Raw genomic sequence first — 25,687 nt, 5'->3', positions numbered from 1 at the left:
ACTACTTAATTATAATGTCTTAAAAAAGCTAGCAAAGCAAGGCAAACCTTTTTTTATTATAAAATTATGAATTGAACTAATTTCACAGCTATATAAAGCAGGCAGCAGCTGAGTAGCTAAACCTCCACCACTCTCTTTCTTTCCACAAATAAAAAAGAAGAAGAAAAAAGCTTCTGCCTTTGTTAGCTGTTGTTCCGTTTCTTTGGTTTTATCCTATTTCCAAGCTCAGATCTTTCTTGCTTTTAAGTGTTTCAGTTTCATATGGCATTTGAATATCAGGAGGTAAGCTCTAAATGGGCTTCTTCTTCCTCTTTCTCATCATTGTTTATAAAATTTCAAGCTCGTTAAGCATATCATGACTGAGGGGATGGAATGTATGGTGTAGGATCATATAAGGAATTCAAGAGGAACTTTGCTTTTTACTTGCAGATGGTTGCCTTTGATCTCTTCTCCGAAGGCTCTTGTTTTCCTTTGCCATGGTACCCTCTCTCTCTTTCTCTCTCGCAATAATTTACTCTGTAAGAAAAACACCTCCAAAAAAAAGTAAAAAGGTGAGTTGGATCGATCATGGGTGTAAAATATTTAATTCATTAATGCCGTTTGCAGGGTATGGCATGGAGTGCAGTGGATTCATGAGAGGTAATAAATACTCTTATATAACTTTTTTCCTCTTTTTCCACGTTCTTTTTGTAAATAAAGAAAAGGGTGTATATTGAAATTTGCACTCCCACAAGATTTTCATTTCTTTTCATTGTAAATTAATGAAAAACTTGTAAATAAAGAAAAAGCTAAAGTTTCCATGAAAATTCATAACGGTTGTATAGTTGTATACGTATCATCAACATTGAGAAAGACAAATAAAAGCACGTAAATCTACTCTAGTTGGTTTATATTCTTAGTAGTGTCCGAGCTTAAAAAATAAAAATGTGTGTGGGTCAGATGGTTTTGGGTTAGGTTGCCAACAACGATGAATTTGGTTCATTGACCCCACCAAGATTTCTATCAAAAAGTCTTCACCAAATACCATACACTCATTCATGAATTCCATTGCAAGAAGGAAAAATAAAAATATAAAAACTGTTGGCCTAAATCATGGTGACGGGTTTTTTTCTCCTCTCATGTATGGCCCATATTGTTTAATGAATTATAGCCATTAATTAGTGAATAAAACATTATTTCTTTTTCAAATCTTACCTGCTAATGTCATGATTTAAATAGAATGTGGAACCAGGCTAGCCGCAGCTGGATATGGTGTGTTTGGGATTGATTACGAAGGACATGGAAGGTCCAAGGGTGCTCGATGTTATATTAAGAAGTTTGAAAACATTGTTAATGACTGCAGTAATTTTTTCAAATCTATCTGTGGTATGTGTCACAACGTAGTATTGATGGACACTATTACTTACCCAATGTACCTAAATTTACTACCCCAAGGTTAAATTTCGCAGCTCAAGAAGAATACAGGGACAAGAGCAGATTCTTATATGGAGAATCAATGGGAGGTGCAGTGGCCTTATTGCTTCATAAAAAGGATCCTTCCTTTTGGAATGGTGCTGTTCTTGTTGCACCCATGTGTAAGGTAAAAATGTGTGAGATATAAATGGAAAGATGGCATTTTTATATATGTATATGTATATGTATATATATTTGTTTTTTCAGCTATTTTAATGGTACTTATAGATATCAGAGAAAGTGAAGCCACATCCGGTGGTGGTGAATATATTGACTAAAATGGAAGAAATTATACCTAAATGGAAAATAGTACCCACAAAAGACGTCATTGATTCGGCATTCAAAGACCCTATTAAGCGGGAAGTGGTGAGGGCATTGAACTTCATTTTATGTTCTTGCTTTGGTCCCCCTTTAATACCATAATTATAGCTCATCGATCCATGGGATTCATGATGGTGTACAGATAAGGAACAACAAGTTGATATATCAAGACAAGCCTAGACTCAAAACAGCACTGGAAATGCTCCGAACCAGCATCAGCCTTGAAGATGGTTTAAATGAGGTATTAAAATCATCCCCTTCCCCCATTTATATGCTCTCAATTACTGCATTGTAGGGGCAAAGTCACAGTAATAAATGATAGCAGTTCCTATTAGGTTCAATAGTATGAGTTCATACTGCACATGGTCACGAGTGGAATGAAGTCGGGTTTAATCATTATATTAACACACTTTAGGTTAGCCAAAACCTATATTTTTTTAATTAATATACAAATTGTATATATATAATTTAACAGTTTTAATATGTTTATTTATTACTTTTAATTTCTTTAGTGTTAGAAATAATTTAATATATAAAAAAATAACATCATATAATATAACATAAATTTAGAAAACGAGTCAAGCCAGGCTCAGCCCTTGAATGCTTGAGAACCCAAGCTCGACTCATATTTTAAACCAACTTAATTTTTTTGTCCAAACATTTTGTTCGGGTCTAATATTTTTTTTAACCCTCCAAATTTGGGGCAGACCTACCCAAGGTTCTTGCTTACTATAGGGTTCCTTATTTGTTATTGATTAGGGTGGAATTGGATGGTTGAATGAGTTAATGCAGTGAAAAAGGTTGGGTAATCTGGAGTCATTTTCATTTATGTTTTCTACATTTAAAACTTGTTGGTTGGGGTTGGTATATCTGTGGCAGGTGACACTGCCTTTCTTTGTGTTGCATGGGGAAGCAGATATAGTAACGGACCCTGAAGTGAGCAAGGCCTTGTATGAGAAAGCTAGCAGCAAGGACAAAACAATAAAACTGTTTCCAGGGATGTGGCATGGTTTAACATCGGGAGAGCCTGATGAAAACATCGAGATTGTTTTTGCAGACATCACGGCTTGGCTTGACAAGCGCTGCAATGCCGTGACTTTCGAGCAGATTCTTCGTCCTTTGAACCAAGGGTTCGAGAAGTTCGATAACGCGATGGTATCGATGGCTGCGACAAGCGGTAGGACGCAATCGAATGGGACGTATTTGTGTGGATTGAAAAGACCTCGCACGCAACGTCGCTCTGCTATGTAGCTTGATGGTAGTAGTATCGGATTATAGCTACCGTCAATGTATATTCGTGTGCAACATAGCTTTCATTTCATGTACTCCCAAACGTAGGAATGCAGAACTTTTGACGGGGGAAATCGATGGAATAAAAATGAAATTTGTTGCTGTTCGTGTCATTGAAAATTAACAAAAACTTAAATTCTTTGAATTTTTGAAGAAAAAAGAATTACGGATTTTGAATTCCAAATAATTTAATATCAACATTATATGATTTGATTTGATTAAATTTCAGGTTTTATGATTTTGTAGTGTTAAGTACCAAATGCCAATGCCAACGTTTTCTGTAAGTCAAATCTGTAGTCTGGGTATACTTTTATTAACTAAGGTTCCTCAACCGAAAATAACAGGCCAAGCCAATCGTAAAATAATCTTTTTTTCCTGTAAAATAACTTATCTTTTTAAAAGATGTAAGTCATTCTCTGAAAAAAGAGTATTTTTATAGATAATTTTATTTTTATATAAAAATTAACTTAAATCAAGTTTAATATTATTATATTGATAATAATTTTTATTTTTACTTTTAGAAATATTTAAAATTATTAAAATATTATATTTTTTAATATCATTAAACATACATATTTAATTATGTATATTTAGTCATATAATAAATTATTAATATAATAAATATAATTTATTATTTTAATAAATTATTTAATATTTTAATAATAAATTTTAAAAATAATAAATTTAAATAATATTATTCAAGTATTATTGAAAATATTCAAAATTAATATTTTAATAATAAATATTTATTACAATTATAAATATGTTAATAATAAATATTTTGTAGTATAAAGGTTAAAATATGTCATAAGTCTATGTACACTTTACAGATTCGCAATTTAGTCTTTTTATTTTTATTTTTAAGAATTTAGTCCATTACTTTTCAAATTTGAAAATCAAGTCCAATTGTTGATATCGTTAAATTTTTTATCAATTTTTTTGATGTCACATTTTTAAATAAAAAATACTCACTTGGTAGTCATGTAATTAAAAAATGATGTTGTATTGAACCTGAATTTAACACAATATTTTTAATATATGCAAAAACAATGTAAAATATAAAATTTTAAATAAAAATAAATTCAATTAAACAATGAAAAAATAAGAAAATCTCAAATGTATGTTTGTTTTATTAAAAACAACATTTATGAAATATTTTTAGGAAATCTACCAAATAACAGAAAATATTTTACACAGATTTATCTAAATACTAAAAAATATTAACTTTTTCATAAAAATAAATTATTTTCCAAAAGTTATTTTCAGTAAGACAAACGAAACTGTTTTCCGAAAGCTAACATTAAAGAGAAAAAAGGAGACCCATTTGGTCAAAGTACCGACATTTTACGAGAGGCCACAACAATTTGTCAATTTCTTTTTTGGGTTCAAAACAATTTCTTCAAATTTTCGTACTTCAAAACAACATATAATGATATTTTTTTAGGCTTTTGTGGAGGCATTAAAATTGCACATATATAAACTAAAACATGGCAGCCCAACCATTTCCCGTCTTCTACTACCACTCTAGTTCTACCGTGGAGCTCAAACAACTTTCACAATTTTCATATTAATGATAGATTTAATGTGAAAAATAAAAAAATAAATATTAAAAATTACATTCAAATTTTATTTTTGGCTCACTTTGATTTTAATTTTTTGTATCTTTTGGGTCATTGTTATAGAATATATCATAACCCGGCTTGATATTTGATCTGTCCTAGTGACTTGGAGTTTGACTCAATCAAGGAAAGATGACATCGCCACCTTCCAGCTCGCAAACCACTCTACAACTCGTTGTCTTCTAGCTTCACCTTCCAGCTCGCCAGTTTGCAACTCGTTGTCTTCTAGCTCCTAGCTTGCCACTTCCTAGCTCACCGACTCGCTACCTCTCAGCAACAACTCGGCACCTCGTGGCATCACCTCGCACATCGCGGGATCTCAGCAAGGATATATCTAAGGATAAGTGACGAGTCATCTAGTTACCCCCTAGCACGTCACATTAGGGAACCGTACATTATAAATATGAATAATAACCTCCGCAAGAAGGGGATCGAGGAAAAAGCCATCAACAATTGGTGTGGTAAGCGTGGACACATTTCCAACCTTCAGATTGAACAAAAACAAATATGGCTCACCCAAATGAGAGATCCCCCAACGCACCATTTTCAAACCAGAATGTGAGAAAAGAGGCTAGTTGTAACACCCCTAGCCTGTCTCTGTCGCCAGATTAGGGTTACGAAGCATTATCGTACAAATCAAAACATTTAACTTCAAAACAGAAACAATCATGCAAATTATTGTTGACATTTAATAACTCAATATCTATGTAATAAAAATACACTTATGGGCTTAAACCGAGCCTATAGGGCCTTAAAAACAACTTGGGAACAATCAGGGACCAATTTGAAATAAATCAAAATTTTTTTGGAAAAACTTGAAAATTTGAGAAACAGGGGTCACACAGTCGTGTGGCCAGGTCGTATGACATAGCCCATACCGTGTGAGTATTCGAAGTATGGACACACGGCTGTGTCCTAACTTGTGTGTCTGCCTGTATGAAAATCGAAATAAGGTCACACGGCCGTGTCGTAGGCCATGAGTTGGACTGTGTAGCATACTGACTTGAAACACACGGTCATGTGGGGTGATCATGTATGGCACACCGCTGTGTTATAGCCCGTGTCCCAGGCCATGTGTAGTATAAGTTGCCCCTAAATCAAGCCAAAACATTAACCTTTTCTTGCACAACAAACAATACAATTTCCAATCATTTTCACAATAATAAAACACTTTTAAACATACCAAAAACAACCAACTTAGGTGCCTAACCAATATACCTTCAATTAACACCACGATTTAACATATCAACTTGACTCAATTCAACATTTCAAGTTCATTCATTAAGCATAAATCATATATACCAAATAATCATTTCAAAGCATACCATTCAACCATAGATTACCTACTTTCATATGAGCATATGTTAGAAGTTGTGACCCAAATTCTTGTTAAAGTAAATACAAGTGGAAAGATAAGGGGATCTACGAGGGCGAAGGCTGCACAAGTGAAATCTTTATAGAAGTTTACTTCTTTTATTTGATGTTGATTAGAATAAGGTGTTTTAACCTTACTGCATTACTTCTATTTGACTTTGATTAGAATATGATTTTACAAACCTATAAATAGATGTAGTCTATACTCTTCTTGTATCATTCAAATTCGACATAGTGAATTTTCTTCTCCTCTGCTCGTGGCTTTTTCAAAAAAAGGTTTCTACGTAAAATTTTGTGTTCTATTTTTCTTTCTTTTCTTTGCGATCCATTGTCATTATCAACGTTTTATTTTTATAGCATATATAAATGTCACATACCATATATTTTCACTTTCATTTGCAATTCATCAACTAAGGACATTAAGACACAAATAAGCTTGGCACAAACTCAAAACAAACCAAATTATTAAATCAACATTCAAGCCCTATTATATGCCAAAGCTAATATATATCATTTAACCTAAAAGTTTATCCAATATACCCTTAATGGTACCACAAGTTAACATCCAAATAAACTCAAACTCAATGCCATAAACTCATACTTTAACTTATAATACACATTTGTCATTTAACCACTTTATTCACACATCCATGAACTAAAAGCCATCTAAATCACAAGGCATTCACAAGTTACCAAAAGCCATACTTACGTGTATACATTTATAAGCCAACATTAAGGCATATAAACAAATAAACTTAAACCACATCACATTGGTAAATAGCATAAAATAACTCCTATTACATGCCATTTATAAACGTTAACCAAAACTACCAATATAAAGAATGGACAGTGTGATGGTACTCCGACGAGATTCCAATCGGTCAAGCTTTCCGATGACCTACAAGAAAAGAAAACAACTAACGTAAGTAATAATGCTTAGTAAGCTCGTATAAATCTTAAACGTAACTTACCAATTAAGCTTAATTAAAATAACTCATGTATACTACCATTAGCATGCTCAATAGTTAACCATTTCCTATAAACATCACCAAGTTCACAAGTTAGTGAATTTGTACATGAAACATATAATTTATCTATAAGCTCAAAACATAACAATAAACATTGCATTTATCATCTTTCTATCTTGTATCATTCATTCCTTTTCAATTAATTACACAAATACTTTCCATTTCATAATTTAATAAGTGACATATAATATATTTATGTTCTCTTGAATTAAACTATTCAAACGTTTCTCATAAATCATATGAATACTTTCCTTTCCTATCCTCAACATTCTACATGAATAGTAGATATAATTAAAAATATATCAACCTATAAAATATAGGACGACATGAATTAGATTTCAATGCATAAGCGGTCCATTACATATTTCACTTGTTATATTTTTCCATCCAATTACACATAATACATTTTCCTTTCTGTATTCTTAATAACATAAGTCATCTCATATACACACTTTTCCATTTTAAACTTTAATTACCTGTTGAACTAGCTAGAATAACATCGGATACTTGGGAAATGATTACACATAGTGTGTCTTTACATGTAATTGTAACCATATCATATAATGCTCATATGAGATGTGAAATGGGCCTACTCACACGAGCTATGGGTAGGGATGTTAGCTACACGATGCTGCTCGCATGAGTTGTGGAGAATCCGCAACAAATGCATGACCTCAGCCATCTGTAGGACATCTAGGACTAGCACCCGAAATCGTATAATCCTTAATGACATGTCATTCCCTAATGACATGTCATTTGTATCCTAAGTATTCACGAGGTTCAAATAAGACTAGTTTACATATCCATAGCCATAATTTTCATTCCATTATATCCTTTCCAAATATACATTTCCTAATCATAATACCATTTTTGAATATTTCATCCAAACCAAACCATTACGTTATTCAAATTACTTAACATCATACTTTGATCAATATTACCAAAATATTATGCAACTATTAATCTAATCTATTTGTAACATAATATTTATTAACATTGCATACAAAATAACACATAATAACTTAGTTATTATATGAACTTACCTAATATATACCAACGGTTGACTCATAGGGACTATTCCACAATTTTTCCTTTTCCTCGATTATCCGTACGAATCAAATCTTGATTTATAATAATTAAATTCAAGTTTATCAAACTCAAGTACATATTCCAACTCACTTTTATGCATATGACCCTTAAATTTTCATTATTTACAGATTTTTCCTGAACTTTTATATTCCTCACAATTTAATCTCTAAACCCAATGTAACACCCCTAACCCATAGCCGTCACCGAAATAGGGTTACGAGACATTACCGGACTTATACACTAACTTTTATACAAAACCGAGTCATAAATTAGCATTCCAAGTCAATTCTTTTCAAATTTCACCATAAAGTCCCTAATATGGGCCTACCAGGCCCAATACATGCTTTAGAAGTGGTTCGGGACTAAGCTGACAACTTTGGAAATTTTTCCTTGAAGATAGGGGCACATGCCTGTGTGGCCTGGGACATGGCTGTGCGGCTAGCCCGTGAGCAGATCTGACTTGCAATTTCTTAAGCATTAGAGAGGCACATGGCCTGGGCACACGCCCATGTGGCTAGGCCGTGTGATATACTAATTTTTCACCATTTTAAAGTCATTTTTATATGTTTTTGACACACGACCGTGCTTAAAACCCGTGTCCTTCACACGGCCAAGACACACGTTTGTGTCTTTTGCCCGTGTACTATCCTAACTTCACATTTAAGGATGCAGGGGACACACGGCCTAACAACACACCTATGTGCAAGTCGTGTATTTCACATGGTCTGGTCACACGCCTGTGTGTCAAACCATGTGGGCTCTAAATGAACTTTAAAATTCAAATTTACCAATCCTGCAAACTTTAAACGACAAGCAATCTAATATTCAAACTTTCAACTACTCCAAAATGTGATAAACACAATACTCAATAACCATCATACCATAGACTAACTTTTATATTTAATAACCCTTAAATAAACTACTTCAAAATTTGACTTAAGTACCATTCAATTCAATTCAAAAAGAACTATATTATAACACACACATTACATTAATTAGCTATCTATTAACATTCTTTACCAACATCACTTATAAACAAAATAACTTCAAAAATAACCTAGGTACATGTCATTTCTAAAGATTAGATACATCACTAAGTATTTGAGTTCGGGAGTTGGCTCGAATGTTGAAACGATATCTACTCCGTACCTAACCTGCACACGAAAACAAGCCGTACGCTGAGTATACACTTAGTGGTATTTCTATAAACTAATACTTAAAGCAATAAATAGTCATATACATATTTGGACTTGAAGATTCTATTTCCATCATCTTAAAGGTTCTTTTACTTATCTTCATCTTATAGCACTTAAATCGTGTTAATCACTTTCAGTATACCTTTCATATCATTCAATAACAGTCAACATTTAGTAAAATCACTTAATCAGTAACAGTCAGTCTTTAGTGCCTTCATTGACCCTTATTAACATAACTCGACTTGCACGGATACACGGATCTAAACCCACACACCGGGATATCATAGAGTGTTTCATTGGCTGAAGCCGAAATACACCGTAAGGGTAACAGTAACAGTAACAATAACAGTAGCGGTACACAGAGTTCCTCATCGGAAAAAATTCGAAATAGTAACAATAACAGTAAGGCAACACTTATAGTGTCTCATTGACACAAAGTCGGAATATCTCTTAACACTTCCAATCCTATGGCATGCCAACTATATCCGACTAGCCCGACTCTGTTAATAGGGTTTTCATAATTCGATAATAAATGTACTTACCTTTATGTTCATCTACTATACATTTTAGGGATAATAATAATTATGCATTAAGTTTAGTTTATAGAAATACAAACCGTAATTGCTCGGGTTTACTCGATATCCTCGTTTGCTTTCTCCTTTCCTTTCTTTGATGACGTTTCTGGTGCTACGTTGGTTACAGAAAAATTAACATTTAATATGATCAATACATATCATTTAATAACACACTCTTCTATTTTTCCATGTAACTTTTACATAAATTCCAATTTAGTCCTTCCACCATAATCATTATTTCTGTTTAAATAAATCTCATATTTTCATTTAATACCTACTTTAAACAAGTTTCAACTCTTATTATTCAATATAAAACATCAACTCTACAATTTAAACAATTTAGTCCCTACTATAACTAAACTTATATCTCTCTTTACAAATTAATCCTTCTCCCACTTCTAACTTGAATTTTCTATCATTTTATCTCATAATTTACTCAATAATTCAACTTAATCAACATCTAAAAATTCACTATCTTCTTAAATTTCAACATAATTCAAGTAGGGCTTTATTCCAAGATTCCAAAAACATCAAAATTACAAGAAAATGGATCAAATTGACTTACTAATCAAGCTTAAAATCTTAAAACCCTAATTTTCCCTTTTCTTTTTCTTTCTTTTTTTCCTTCTTTCTTTCCCTGCTCATTCGTGCCTTTCTTTTTCTTTTTCTTTGTTTTTATTTCTTTTATTCATTCTTTGTTAAATTAATATATTATAATTATATAATTTAAAATAATTTACTTTTTATAATTATTTACTTATATAATAAGTAAATTTATATATATAAATACATTTGTACCAATTAAAATATTACATATGTATTTTTACTTACCACCCACTTGTCTCTTAAGGTTTATTTGCTAACTTAGTCCCTTGGCTTTTCTTATAGTTTATAATTAAACTTTCACACTCTATTCAATCTAGTCCTTTCACTAAATTGACCTTAATTAAACTAAATTTGTTTAATTAAAATTTAATTAACCTCTCACTTAACTTCGTAAATATTTCTAATAAATATTTACGAATCTCATTTTCAGAATCGAATACCCGAAAATTCACTTTTTCGATGACCTTAAAATTTGGGTCGTTACATTTCTCCCCCTTAATAAATTTCGTCCTCGAAATTTACCTAAAAAGAGATGGGGGTACTATGATCTCATTGTATCTTTCGGTTTCCATGTTGCTTCTTCAATATTATGACTTCTCCATAACACTTTTACTAAGGGAACTAGTTTATTATGTAATTCCTTTACCTCACGTGCCAATATCTTAACCGGTTCTTCTTCATATGACAAATCAGGTCGAATCTCTATATCTTCAGTTGAAATCACATGAGATGGATCTGATCGGTATCTTCTTAACATAGAAACATGGAAAACATCATGAATCTTCTTTAATTCAGGAGGTAGAGCTATACGATATGCCACCGATCCAATTCTTTCTATAGTCTCATATGGTCCAATATATCATGGACTCAATTTACCCTTCCGACTAAATCTCAAGATTTTCTTCCAAGGAGAGACTTTAAGAAATACTTTGTCTCCAACTGAGTACTCAATGTCCCGTTGTTTTAGATCTGCGTATGATTTCTGCTTATCAAAAGCTGCTTTCAATCGTTCTCGAATCTTTCTAAAAGTGTTTTCTGTTTCTTGAATTAACTCTGGACCAACCACTTTTCTTTCATTCAATTCCGTCCAACACAATGGTGATCGACATCTCCGACCATATAGAGCTTCATACGGTGCCATTTGAATACTTGATTGGTAACTATTGTTATACACAAACTCAACCACGGTAAATACCGTTCCCAATTAGATTCAAAGTCAATCATGTAGGCTCAGAGCATGTCTTCCAAAATCTGTATTACCCATTCAGATTGTCCGTCAGTTTGTGGATGAAAAGCTGTACTGAAATGAAGTTGAATACCAAGAGACTCATGTAATTGCTTCTAAAACCTCGACGTAAATCGTGGATTTTTGTAAAAAATTATTGATTCTAGAATACCGTGTAACCTTACAATTTCTCGAATATACACCTCCGCAAGTTTCTGTAGTGACCAGTTAGTTTGACGGCTATAAAATGAGCTGATTTCGTAGGTCGGTCAATGATTACCCAGATAGCATTCTTTTCACTCGTAGACAGTGGCAACCTAGTTACAAAATCTATTGTTATTCGGCCGTATTTCCATTCAGGAATACTAATAGGCTGAAGCAGCCCTGTCGGAACTTGATGTTCCGCCTTTACCCGTTGACAAGTCAAACATTTAGCTACATATTCAATTATATTCTTTTTCATTCCTGGCCACAAATAAAATTCTCGTAAATTACGATACATTTTTATGCCTTCGGGATGTAAGGAAAATTGACCATTGTGAGCTTCTTGAAGAATTAATTCCTTTATTTCAGAAGTAGTTGGAATACAGAGCTGATTTTGAAATCTCAAACAATCATTTTCGTCCCTGCTGTATCGTTTTGTACCATCTCTCTTTTCTTCATTAATTTGTCATCTTTCAACTGTGCTGATCTAATATGATCAAACATTACTGGTTTCACTCTTAATTCGGCCAAGAGTCCTCCGTCATCAGTAATACTGAGCTGTGCAAACATCACTTTCAGTTCTATTGTGGCTTTTCTACTCAGTGCATCAGCTACAACATTAGTTTTACCTGGGTGATAATCTATGACACAGTCATAATCTTTCAATAGCTCTATCCATCGTCTCTGCCTCAGGTTCCGTTCCTTTTGAGAAAGTAGGTATTTCATACTTTTATGATCAGTATAAATATAGCACTTTTCACCGTATAGGTAATGTCTCCAAATTTTCAAGGCAAATATCACAGCTGCTAATTCTAGATCATGTGTTGGATAATTGCGTTCATACAATTTCAATTACTGTGAAGCATAAGCAAGTACCTTTCCGTTTTGCATCAGTACACACCCGAGACCATTTAAAGAAGCATCACTGTATACAACGAAGTCTTTTCCTGACTCTGGCAAAGTCAATACTGGTGCTTCTGTCAACATTTGCTTCAACATTTCACAACTTTTCTGACACTGCTCACCCCAAACAAAAGGAACATTCTTTTGCAGTAACTTTGTCATTGGTAAAGCTATTTTTGAAAATCCATTCACAAACCTTCGATAATATCCAACCAACCCAAGGAAACTACCTACCTCTGACACATTTCTGGGAATTTTCCACTGAAGTATGGCTTCAATCTTCTTTGGATCTACTCTTATCCCATCTGCTGATACTACATGACCAAGGATACAACCTCCATTAACCAAAACTCACACTTACTCAATTTCCCATATAATTGTTTCTTTCGCAATATTTGCAAAACAATTCGAAGATGCTGCTCATGTTCAGTTTCAGACTTTGAATATACTAGAATATCATCTATAAAAACCACTACAAATTGATCCAAGTATGGTTGAAAAATTTGGTTTATAAGATCCATAAAAGCAACCAGAGCATTGGTTAACCCAAATGGCTCACCAAAAATTCATAATGTCCATAACATGTATGAAATGCTATCTTCGGTACATTGCTCTCCTTTACCTTCAACTGATAATATCCCGACCTCAAATCAATTTTTTAAAATACAAAAGCTCCTTTTAGTTGATCAAATAGATCATCAATGCGAGGTAACGGGTATTTATTCTTGATAGTCACATTATTCAACTGTCGATAATAAATACACAATCGCATCGAATCATCTTCCTTTTTAACGAATAACACTGAAGCTTCCCATGGTGACATACTAGGTCGTATAAAACCTCGATCCAATAAGTCTTGCAGTTGTACCTTCAGCTCCTTTAACTCAATAGGTGACATTTGATATGGATGTATTGACACCGGATTCCTACCCGTGTATACTTCAATCACAAATTCAACTTCCCGATTAGGAGGTAATCCAGACAATTCTTCAGGAAACACATCAGGAAATTCACATACAGTTCGAACTTTACTGCACTGACTCTCAACTGGATCAGAATTAATAACATATGCTAAGAAAGCAACACATCCCTGATTAAGAAGCTTACTTGATTTAATTGCTGAAATAACACGAACAGTCCCACTGGTCCGAATACCTTTTGCTTCGACTTGATCACCATTTTCATTCTGAATAGTGAATTTCTTTTTATAACAGTCCAAAATTACTCCATGTTCTGACAGCCAATCCATACCTAGTATAATATCAAAGTTGCCAAATGGCATAATCAACAGATCAACAGAAAGGATTTTATCCTGAATCATTAATGAACATCTTCGACATATCTGATTCACTAACATAGTTTGCCCCAATGGACTAGACACTTTTATTGTTACTTTAGACAATTCAGGTTTTGTATTGACATAAGAATGTGACGATCCTGGATCTATTAAAACATAAATGGGTTCTGAATGTAATAAAAATATATCTGTTACCACATCATGAGCATCTCCCTCATCTCGAGTTTTTACAACATATGCTCGGCCTGGAGCTCTTACTTCAGATTGTTGTGTAGCATTTTCACTAGTTCTTCTAGTACCTCCTCTAGTAACTGGACGACTTCGACCTAAACCTCGACTTCTAGATGCAGATTCTGATATTTGGGAAACCGTTGGTGTTGCTTTATTAAGCTTCGGGCAGTCCTTTACAAAATGATCAGTGGATCCACATCGGAAACAACCCCCAGTTAACTTTCTACATTCTTCCCTATGTCTGTTTCCATAATATTCACATTTTGGAATTTCAGTGTTCTGAGCTGGGCTTCTAATACTGCCAGTAGATACAGTAGTTTGTCTCTTTCGACTTTTGTCTCCCCTTTCTGATCTTGAACTGAATCTTCCACTACCATGAGATTCCTTTGATCGTTTGAATTGCGGACTTGAAATAGTAGTTCCAGGACGTTTTCCAACTGAACGGGCAGTTTCGGACTTTTTACTCTTTCCCAGCACTTGCTTAATCATTTTAGCTCTTTCTATTAAGTTTGCAAACTTTGTAATCCGTAGAGGCATCAATTGTAGTTGGAATTCATCTCGCAGTCCTCTTAGAAATCTCTTACATCTGTCAGCTTCAGTCAGTACAAATTCGGTTACATATCTACTTAGTCTCAGAAATTCCCATTCATAATCCACTATGGACATATCTCTCTGTTTCAGCATCAAAAACTCCTATTTCCAGTCTTCCACATATGTCTTTCCCAAATACTTCTTCTGAAATTCCCGTTGAAAGAATCCACAGTTTATTTGTTCTTCAGGTATATTTTGAATCACTGATTCCCACCATATGTAGGCCTCTTCTTGTAACAGAGAAATAATACTACTAAAATTTCTTGTGGTGTGCATTCTAATTGCTTCAAAATCTCTTGGTAGTCTCTAACCAATTTTCAGCTGTTGTTGAATCAATTCCCTTTGAACCTAGAAATTCTGTAGCTCCATACTTTCGCAGTTCCTTAATAGGGGCTCGTCGGGTAACAAGGGTAGAAGTAGTAACAGGCATACTTCCTACTGCTTTTTGAAGAGCTTCAGCAATCATTCTAAATATTTATGTATTATCCCTTCCAATATTCGGTGGTTGGTTACCTACCAGGTTTATACTTGGGGTTGCAGATTCAGATTCATTTACATCACGTGATTCATCTCTACTGTACATTTCTTGATCAGTACCCTCGAAACTTTCGTCAAACATCTTTTACTCACTATAAAACAGAATTAATTTATCAATATATATATATTAGCATCCAATCCCGACTCAATTTAACATAAAAATTACATGTACCTCATGACTCCTTTTAATACTCGACTTAATCCTAGAATCGACTAAATCAGGTTAGCTTTGATACCACTAAATGCCATACCCTTAACCCATATCTATCACCAAAATAGGGTTACGAGATATTACCAAACTTATACACTAATTTTTATACAAAACCGAGTCATAAATCAGCATTCCAGATCAATTCTTTTCAAATTTCACTAGAAAGTCCCTAATATGGGCCTACGGGGCCCAATACATGCTTTAGAAGTGGTTCGGGACTAAACTGGAAACTTTGGAAATTTTTCCTTAAAGATAGGGGCACATGCCCGTGTGGCCTAGGACATGGCTGTGTGGCCAGCCCGTAGGTAGATCTGACTTGCAATTTCTTAAGCATCAGAGGGGCACACGGCCTGGGCACACGCCCATGTGGCTAGGCCATGTGGTATACTAATTTTTCACCATTTTCAAGCCATTTTCACATGTTTTTGACACATGACCATGCTTAAAACCTGTGTCCTTCACAGGGCCAAGACATACGGCCGTGTCTTTTTCCCATGTACTATTCGGACTTTACATTTAAGGATGCAGGGGACACACGACCTAACAACACACCTATGTACAAGCCGTATGTCTCACACGGTCTGGTCACACGCCCGTGTGTCAAACCGTGTGGGCTCTAAGTAAACTTTAAAATTCAAATTTACCAACCTTGCAAACTTTAAACAACAAGCAATCTAGTATTCAAACTTTTAACCAATCCAAAATATGATAAACACACTTAATACTCAGTAACCATCATACCAAAGAATAACTCTTATATTTAATAACCCTTAAACAAACTACTTCAAAATTTGCACTTAAGTACCATTCAATTCAATTCAAAAAGAACTATATTATAACACACACATTACATTAATTAGCTATCTATTAACATTCTTCACCAACATAACTTATAAACAAAATAACTTCAAAAATAACCTAGGTACATGCCATTTCTCAAGATTAGATACATCACCAAGTATTTAAGTTCGGGAATTGTCTTGGATGTTGAAACAATATCTATTCCGTACCTAACCTGCACACAGAAACAAGCCGTACGCTGTGTATACAATCAGTGGTATTTCTATAAACTAATACTTAAAGCAATAAATAGTCATATACATATTTGGACTTGAAGATTCTATTTCCATCATCTTAAAGGTTCTTTTACTTATCTTCATCTTATAGCACTTAAATCATGTTAATCACTTTCAGTATACCTTTCATATCATTCGATAACAGTCAACATTTAGTAAAATCACTTAATCACTAACAGACAGTCTTTAGTGCCTTCATTTACCCTTATTAACATAACTCGGACTTGCACGGATACACGGATCCAAACCCACACACCGGGATATCATACAGTGTTTCATCAGCCGAAGCCAGAATACACCGTAAGGGTTTTCATAATTCGATAATAAATTTACTTACCTTTATGTTCATCTACTATACATTTTAGGGATAATAATAATTATGCATTAAGTTTAGTTTATATAAATACAAACCGTAATTGCTCGGGTTTACTCGATATCCTCGTTTGCTTTCTCCTTTCCTTTCTTTGATGACGTTTCCGGTGCTACATTAGCTATGGAAAAATTAACATTTAATACGATCAATACATATCATTTAATAACACACTCTTCTATTTTTCCATGTAACTTTTACATAAATTCCAATTTAGTCCTTCCACCATAATCATTCTTTCTCTTTAAATAAATCTCATATTTTCATTTAATACCTACTTTAAACAAGTTTCAACTCTTATTATTCAATATAAAACATCAACTCTACAATTTAAACAATTTAGTCCCTACTATAACAAAACTTATATCTCTCTTTACAAATTAATCCTTCTCCCACTTCTAACTTGAATTTTCTATCATTTTATCTCATAATTTACTCAATAATTCAACTTAATCAACATCTAAAAATTCACTATCTTCCTAAATTTCAACATAACTCAAGTAGGCCTTTATTCCAAGATTCCAAAAACATCAAAATTACAAGAAAATGGATCAAATTGACTTACCAATCAAGTTTAAAATCTTAAAACCCTAATTTTCCCTTTTCTTTTTCTTTCTTTTTTTCCCTGCTCATTCGTGCCTTTCTTTTTCTTTTTCTTTGTTTTTATTCCTTTTATTCATTCTTTATTAAATTAATATATTATAATTATATAATTTTATATAATTTACTTTTTATAATTATTTACTTATATAATAAGTAAATTTATATATATACATACATTTGTACCAATTAAAATATTACATATGTATTTTTACTTACCACCCACTTGTCTCTTAAGGTTTATTTGCTAACTTAGTCCCTTGGCTTTTCTTATAGTTTATAATTAAACTTTCACACTTTATTCAATCTAATCCTTTCACTAAATTGACCTTAATTAAAATATTTTTTTTTAATTAAAATCTAATTAATCTCTCACTTAACTTCATAAATATTTCTAATAAATATTTACGAATCTCATTTTTAGAATCGAATACCCGAAAATTTACTTATCCGATGACCTTAAAATTTGGGTCGTTATACTCGAAATTCTAAATTTAACAAAATTTCTCAAATACCCAAGCTAGTCGAATTCATTCCCATACTAGGAGAGTCCATATTAATTAAAATTTTACAGAACTTCCATGCCAATTTTAACATTTCATCGAATTTATACTTTAACTTAAACTATCAAAAATTAATTTATAAACTACTTCTAATCAACAACCAATAACAAAGATTCATCAATGGAAAAATCCAAAATCTTTAACAGTTTCAAAAACGAAGGTACAAGTTAGCTAGACCCAGTTGTAACGATCTCAAAAACATAAAATTTACGAGAAACGTATAGGAATTTAGCTTACATGCAAGGTTATATGCTTGGCCAAATTCCTTAAGCGAGCAATAATGGAGTTTCAGGTGGGAAAAGCCAAATGAAAACGATGGTGCTTTATTTATTTATTTTTATGTTTTTAAATTTTATTTATTTTATTTTAACTTTAATTTAATTTAATTTTCATTATAAAATTTACCAAATACCATCCACTGTCAATTTTTATGGCTTAATTGCCATATGAAACCACCCAATTAAGTCTTTGTATTCAATTAGCCCTTTTTAACTAATAGCGATTGACTTTTACACTTTTTACGATTTAGTCCTTTTTCTTTAATTAACAAATTAAACAATAAAATTTTCGAACCAAAACTTCACATATCTAAATAGTAACTCCATTAATATTCAGTAAAAATATTTACGAGCTCGATTTACAAAAATGAGGTCTCGATACCTCATTTTCTAAAACCTCTTGACTTTAGTAACACAACACTTAAACCAAATTATTCTTTCAATTAACAAAATTTATCAAACTAAAATTTCAATAATATTATACTTGACTCATAAAGATTACTAAATGATATTTTGGAACTCTCTTATTAGATTTGTGGTCCCAAAATCACTTTTTCCGACACCACTGAAAAACGGGTTGTTAAATTAGTAATCGTCCTGATGAACTCGACCTTTTCACAAGTTGGTTCGCAAAACGACCTGAAAACTTGGGCAACTCTGACCAGCAGGAAATTCACCGTGTTTTCAACCTTAATTTTCCATTAGACTAGGAGATTTCCAACCCATCTAACCAGGAGACTTCCCAATAGCAACTCGTAAGCTTATAAGAGTAACTACATATTTTAAAGGAGTAGATGTCCCGACAAAACATTAGATATGAGTAACAAAAATTTTTCCATCAGAAGCAACTTAGGCAAAATGAAGAAAGGGTATTGAAGATATAGTCAGATATTCAGGCTATCATGATAACATTATGCCCTTACAGGATGAGGGCTATGGAACGTATACAAAGCCATAGCAACATGAGGTGGATGCTTTGCTTCGGGATTTCCAAGTTTCTTTATAGTCAAATGTCCAAGATATGGATTCAATTTTTTGTTCCAACAACCCTTTGGCCCCAAAAATTGCACCTGTAAGTTTAGGCCCGAAGTTTAAGGTGCCAAAAGTAGTTTTTGAGGGAAAAAGGGATCAATGAACTCATTTAATGCAGTACAATAACTATATAAATCTCCTAGGGGATTCGGATGCCACGAAATGCAAGGCTTTTTCTATGACTTTGAGAGGAAGCGCCAAGGATTGGTATGTATCTATCTTTGCCCCGGGGATCCATTAGGAGCTTCACGCAGGTAGGTCTGATGTTTTGGGAAAGATTTTGCACTCATAGAACAATCAGGAGCACGCTAATTGGCTTAATGCCAGTCAAGTAGAGGGTAGGAAAGTATTTGTAGAAATACATAAAGTGTTTTCATACAGTAACCTTGAACACAAAAAAAAAATTGGAAGATTAGTGAGTCATTGATGTTTTCATCATGGGTGTATTAAATGAGCATGTTCAGTATTCGTTCACCAATAACAGGCCGCAGAACCTCGCTGACCACTACGAAAGGGCTTACAAATTTGTCAAAGCAGAAGAAATAAAAAAGTCAACTCACAGTTCCTTTCACCGGGAAGATAATCGTGCTAGAGGGCAGCCAAGTGCTCTTGGGTAGTCAAGATACGCCTTACAAAGTTCGCGGATACAACGTGGGAGATAGCACAAGAACTTTTCACTGGGTGATTCCTTGTGAAACAAGAACTTTTCACTGGGCGATTCCTTGTGAAACTTTTAGAAACCCCAGCATGAGCCCATAAGAAGTCAGGTTAGAAACTTGGGTATACTAGTGAACCCACCCCTATAAGGCCTAGTCAGTTGAGATCCAGTTCCAGGAATGATGCTTTCTTCAAATGAGGATCTTATTGGAATATAGAGTAACACCCAATTGCGATAGAGAGGCGTTAGAGCTCTACAGGGAGAGAATAGAGAAATGAGCAAAAAAGAGTTAGCCAAAGTGAAACCAGGTATTTCACAATATCATTTCATGATATTCAGTCTATCTTTTATTTCTTAGTTTTAGTTAGTTAAGTTTCCTGAATTCATTTCCTTTGGATACATCCTCGCACTTAATTCATTTCCTTTGGATACATTCACTCTTGGAACACTCGTCATCTACAGAAATACTATTTGAACACATTAAATTAAGTGAATGAATCAGGCTTGATTTCATCGTTTGTCATAGTTTCAAGTTAGCTGATAAGCACAAGCATCTTACGGTTCATCGATTTACAATCTCAACTTCCTACTTATGAGATTTTTAGAATCTCGCGGTTTGCTAATTTACGATCGCGACCTCCCATTTACAAGATTTTCAAAATCTTATGGTTTACCGATTTACGATGCAACCATTTACTCCAATTACAAGATTTTCAAAATCTTACGGTTCGTCAATTGAAAATCGCAACTATTTACTCCAATTACAATATTTTCAAAATCTTACGGTTCACCGATTTACGATCGTAACTATTTACTCCAGTTACAAAATTTTTAAAATCTTATAGTTTGCCGATTTACAATCATGACCTCCCATTTACAAGATTTTCAGAATCTTATGATTCATTGATTTACAATCGCAACCATTTACTTCACTTGCAAGATTTTCAAATCTTATTTACTCCATTTATAAGATTTTTGAATCTTTTACTTGTAAATTTAATATCACAATTTTCTCATACGGTTTGCCGAATTAAGATCGTAACCTAGCACTTTCAGGATTTTTAGAATCTTGTAGTTGCTGATTCAAGATCACAACTTTCTCATACGGTTTATCAAATTAATATAACAACATGCTTATGTGACTCGTCAATTTATTGTTTTCAGAAAAGCACTGTATTTTTGTCAGCATAGCTCACATAGTTTCTTGCGCAACTCGTAATTCCTGAATAGCTCGTGCATTTTTATTAAGTAGCTCACTATTTTGCATAACTTTCTATTGTATAGTTCACATAATTTTTTGCTGCACAACTAGCATAATATATGTTGTATAGTTCACATAATTTTATGTGGCACAACTAGCATAATTTTCTACTGCACAGCTAGCATAATTTTTGGCTGCCCAGCTAGCATAATTTTTATTGCTGCACAGCTAACAAAATTTTCTGTTGCACAGTTCACATAATTTTCTGCTGCACAACTAGCATAATTTTTCGCTGCACAGCTAGCATAATTTTTCGTTCATCGCTCCCATAATTTTCTACTGTAGAGCTCGCATAATTTTTTGTTGCATAACTAGCGTAATTTTTGCTGCATAGCTCGAGCATTTGCTTTTATGTAGCTTACTATATTTGTATGCTTTTGCAATATAGACAGTCGTTTGTTCATAATACAACTCACGTATTTTTGCTCTACAACTCGTATTTTTGCAATACAGTTCGTCAAACTCATCCATTATACTCAATGTTATGAGTTAAATTGAAAAATTGGATTTGTAGCGGTATTTTGTTAGCTTACATATTTCAATACTTCACCATTTACACTACCAAATTGGCAGTTAAAATTTAACACAATTAAATAATATAATATTTTTTTCCAAACAACAACTTGATAGTAAAAATAAAAAAAAAGCACGCTACAATTCATCTAAAATTAGAAATACATAAAACCAAAACAAATAAAAAATAGATTAGTATGTATAAGCCAGCTAGTCGTGTAACACCCCTAACGTGTATCCGTCGCCAGAATAGGGTTATAGAGTATTACCGGGGTTTACGGATCAATTAGACAAAAATTTCAAACATTTCATTGCGTAACAATATTCATAATAAAAACAATCAAAATCATATATATTGTCCCTTAAACGAGCCCTCAAGGCCTGAAATACATATTAGAATCAATTCGGGACTAAATCAGAAACTTAGAGAATTTTTTAGAAATATTTAAAATTTTCAACACTGCAGGGATCATACGGTCGTGTGGCTAGGTCGTGTGAGTCACACGGTTAAGAGACACGCCCGTGTCTTAGGCTGTGTGGGCATTCGAAATAAGGACAGACGACCATGTCTCAGCCCATGTCCGTGCTCGTGTGAGTATACTGACTTGGGTCACACGGCCAAGTCACACGCCCGTGTGCTAGGCCGTGTAAGCATATTGACTTGCATTCTTAAGAAGATACAGGGGACACACAACCGTGTCACTTGGCCGTGCGTCACACACGGCTAAGACATACGCCCATGTCTCTACCCATGTGGACGAAAATAGGTCATTTTCTAGGCCATATTTCTCACCCAAATTGAAATCAACTTAGCCTCAACAAAATGCACATCAACCATATAAGGCAAATATGTACAACCCAAAATATGCCAAACACAAGCCAAATAAGTGGTTAATCTAAACAAAATACATATAGGCCAACATTAAGCAGAATACCTATACATGCTATTATAATCAAAATCAAAACATCCAAAAGTACCAATAGCACCGATGGATAGTGTGGTATAACTCCGACAGGTTTTCAACCCGATCGAGCTTCTGATAATTTGTGAAGTAAGGAATAAACAACTACATAAGTAATGAATGCTTAGTAAGTTCATACAAACTTTAAACTTAATATTCCAATTCAATAATAGACTTTATATGTCAATTATGAAGCTATACCAATACCTCAAGATTTATCAACTACATAACCACCAACTCATAAATGAGTAAGTCTATCAACATTATATATATATTCATTTCTAATTTAATAGGATTTTATAAACATTATACACCATCATTAATATTTTCATAGAAATGTGATTTACTTCCTTTACTTACTTTCCATTCCATTTAGTAAGCATAAACTTAAATAACAACATCAACTTACTGATTTGTATATTTATACACATCATAAATAAGTTCATCCATAACATACCTAAATTTTCATATATAAGTACATCATTCAATTCACCAATCCCTTTTTCGACATATCACATTTCAATAATGAACTTACTGTTCACTTCCTTTTTTTACCCGTTTCATTTGTATAATACCAAACATAAGCATAAACATCAATCATGATATCAAGTTTGACATAAGCCTAATCACCATCATCAATACACAAGTTAGTGCATTTTAGTATAGAACTCATTTGGAGTCTGTCACATGATAAAACCATTTTATAAAAAAATTTACCTTTTGAATCATACCAGCTTTTCCATTCAAAGAACGACTTACGAATAAGAGTACATCGTTAACAGAAGCTCGAGAGAGCTGAACAGAAGCTCGAAAGAGCTAAACAGAAAGTAAAACACGAGAGTTCACAACAAATGCTAAACCCCGATTTACTTGGGTAATTTTTTGATATCTTCCTCCAATACCGTCATACGCCAAATCACGAATGTACTCAAATCTCTTGTTCAATTCAGACCGAATATCCAATTCAATATTATAATTCGAGCAATAAATTATTTCCAATAGTAAAATATATGCTTAATACCAATCATCAATTTATACAAATATTAAAATTTAACCGTACAAACTTACCTGACTAAATTCCAGAAATGTCAAAGTACAGGGGATTTTGGTAATTTTATTCTCCTCGATTCTCCACTCGATTTTGATCTAAATTAATCATTTCATTCAATATATTAACTTAGAAAATAAAACAATTCATTTCATGTAGTTTGGTCATTTTTGATATTTTTACAAAATTGCCCCTAAAGTTTTAATTTTATTCAATTTAGTCCCTCGGCCTAAAACATGCAAATCAACAATTTTTAATGCAAACCCAAGCTAACCAAATGTTCATGACATTCAAAAAATCTCATTTATGCAACAATTTCACATTAAATCCTTGTACTTTTATTAATTTAAGAAATTAATCCCTAATTGAAAAATTCATCAAAATCACTTAACAAAATGCTTTTAAATAACAACTAATATCTCAAATTCATCATTTAGCATAAAAAAATCAAATATATTCATCAAGGGCAACATCCAAAATCTTTAACAATTTCAAAATCGAAGGTATGGATTAGCTGGACCTAGTTGCAACGATCTCAAAAACATAAAAATTAAAAGAAACCGGTGAAAGATGGCTTACTATGCATGAATTGAAGCATGGCTAAACCTTATTTCTACTTTCCATGGTGTTTCGGTGGTTTGGAGAAGATGATAAGTACCAAAATATCTTTCTTTCTTTTGATTTTACTTATTTTAATTTAATTCATCAAATTATCATATTACCCTTGGTTAATAATTAATTTAAAACACCAAATCTATGCCAATATTTGTCCATTACATAAATATATGACACAATTACCATCAAAGGAAGGTTTAATTTCACAATTGGTCCATCAATTTAATTAAATTCTAACTAAATAAATTTATTTTACAATTTAATCTCAAACTTACTAGGACTAAAAGAACAATTAATCCAAAAGCTAGTGGAATCAATCATAACACCACCACTTGGAAACTTTGACCATGGTTCAATTACCATTTAAGTCCATTTTCCTTTATTCAATTATCCATTTAATCAAATAATGATTAAATTTTACATCTTTTACAATTTAGTCCTTTTTTAATTCATTAACTATCGAAACGTTAAAATTTTTCAATGAAAATTTACTACTACCTTAATGACACTCTATAAATAGAAACGAGGTCTTGATACCTCATTTTCTAAAACCACTTGACCTTAGGGTCATACCCCTTGAACTTAATAAATCGTTTATATAACATATATTATCATATCAAAAGCTTTTTAAAAACCATATTTTACTCATAAATATTAAATATAATATTTACAAACTTACTTGTTGGGTTTGGTGGCCCCGAAACCACTATTTTTGACACCATTAAAAAACGGGCTATTACAAGTCGTTTCAGTGTGCAGTCTCCAGGATAGTTTCCTTAAAATAGATTCCCCAATAGTCTTTTAACTCTTGTACCATATTTTCAGATAAAAAAACTTTCACAGTAAATTTTAAGTTAAAAATTATGATGTAAGCTTCCAGTTACGCACTTGACGTGCCTGTCTCATAAGTCACTTTATAACTCTTCTTCAACAAGGTGAGGGACAAATTGTTATAGAATATA

The 25,687-nt window shown here is 33.0% G+C and overlaps 1 protein-coding gene across 2 annotated transcripts; it reads left to right on the top strand.

Annotated features, from left to right (window-relative positions):
- On the top strand, positions 1–3,169 carry LOC107927278 (caffeoylshikimate esterase). Of its 2 annotated transcripts, XM_016858368.2 has the most exons (8): positions 1–282; positions 386–479; positions 607–639; positions 1,219–1,365; positions 1,449–1,579; positions 1,681–1,818; positions 1,916–2,014; positions 2,653–3,169. In XM_016858368.2, exons 1-8 carry the CDS (start codon positions 262–264, stop codon positions 3,022–3,024), a joined length of 1,035 nt encoding a protein of 344 aa, XP_016713857.1. In that variant the 5' UTR covers positions 1–261; the 3' UTR covers positions 3,025–3,169. The 2 variants fall into 2 exon arrangements, with proteins under 2 accessions (XP_016713857.1, XP_040930702.1); XM_041074768.1 differs by lacking the exon at positions 1,219–1,365 and having other exon boundaries at positions 96–282.
- The last annotated feature ends 22,518 nt before the right edge of the window (positions 3,170–25,687 follow it).

Source organism: Gossypium hirsutum, chromosome A08, assembly GCF_007990345.1.
Source record: "Gossypium hirsutum isolate 1008001.06 chromosome A08, Gossypium_hirsutum_v2.1, whole genome shotgun sequence".
Lineage (NCBI taxonomy): Eukaryota > Viridiplantae > Streptophyta > Magnoliopsida > Malvales > Malvaceae > Gossypium > Gossypium hirsutum.
The sequence above is the reverse complement of the archived record's forward strand: the minus strand, read 5'-3'. Positions and strand labels throughout refer to the sequence as shown.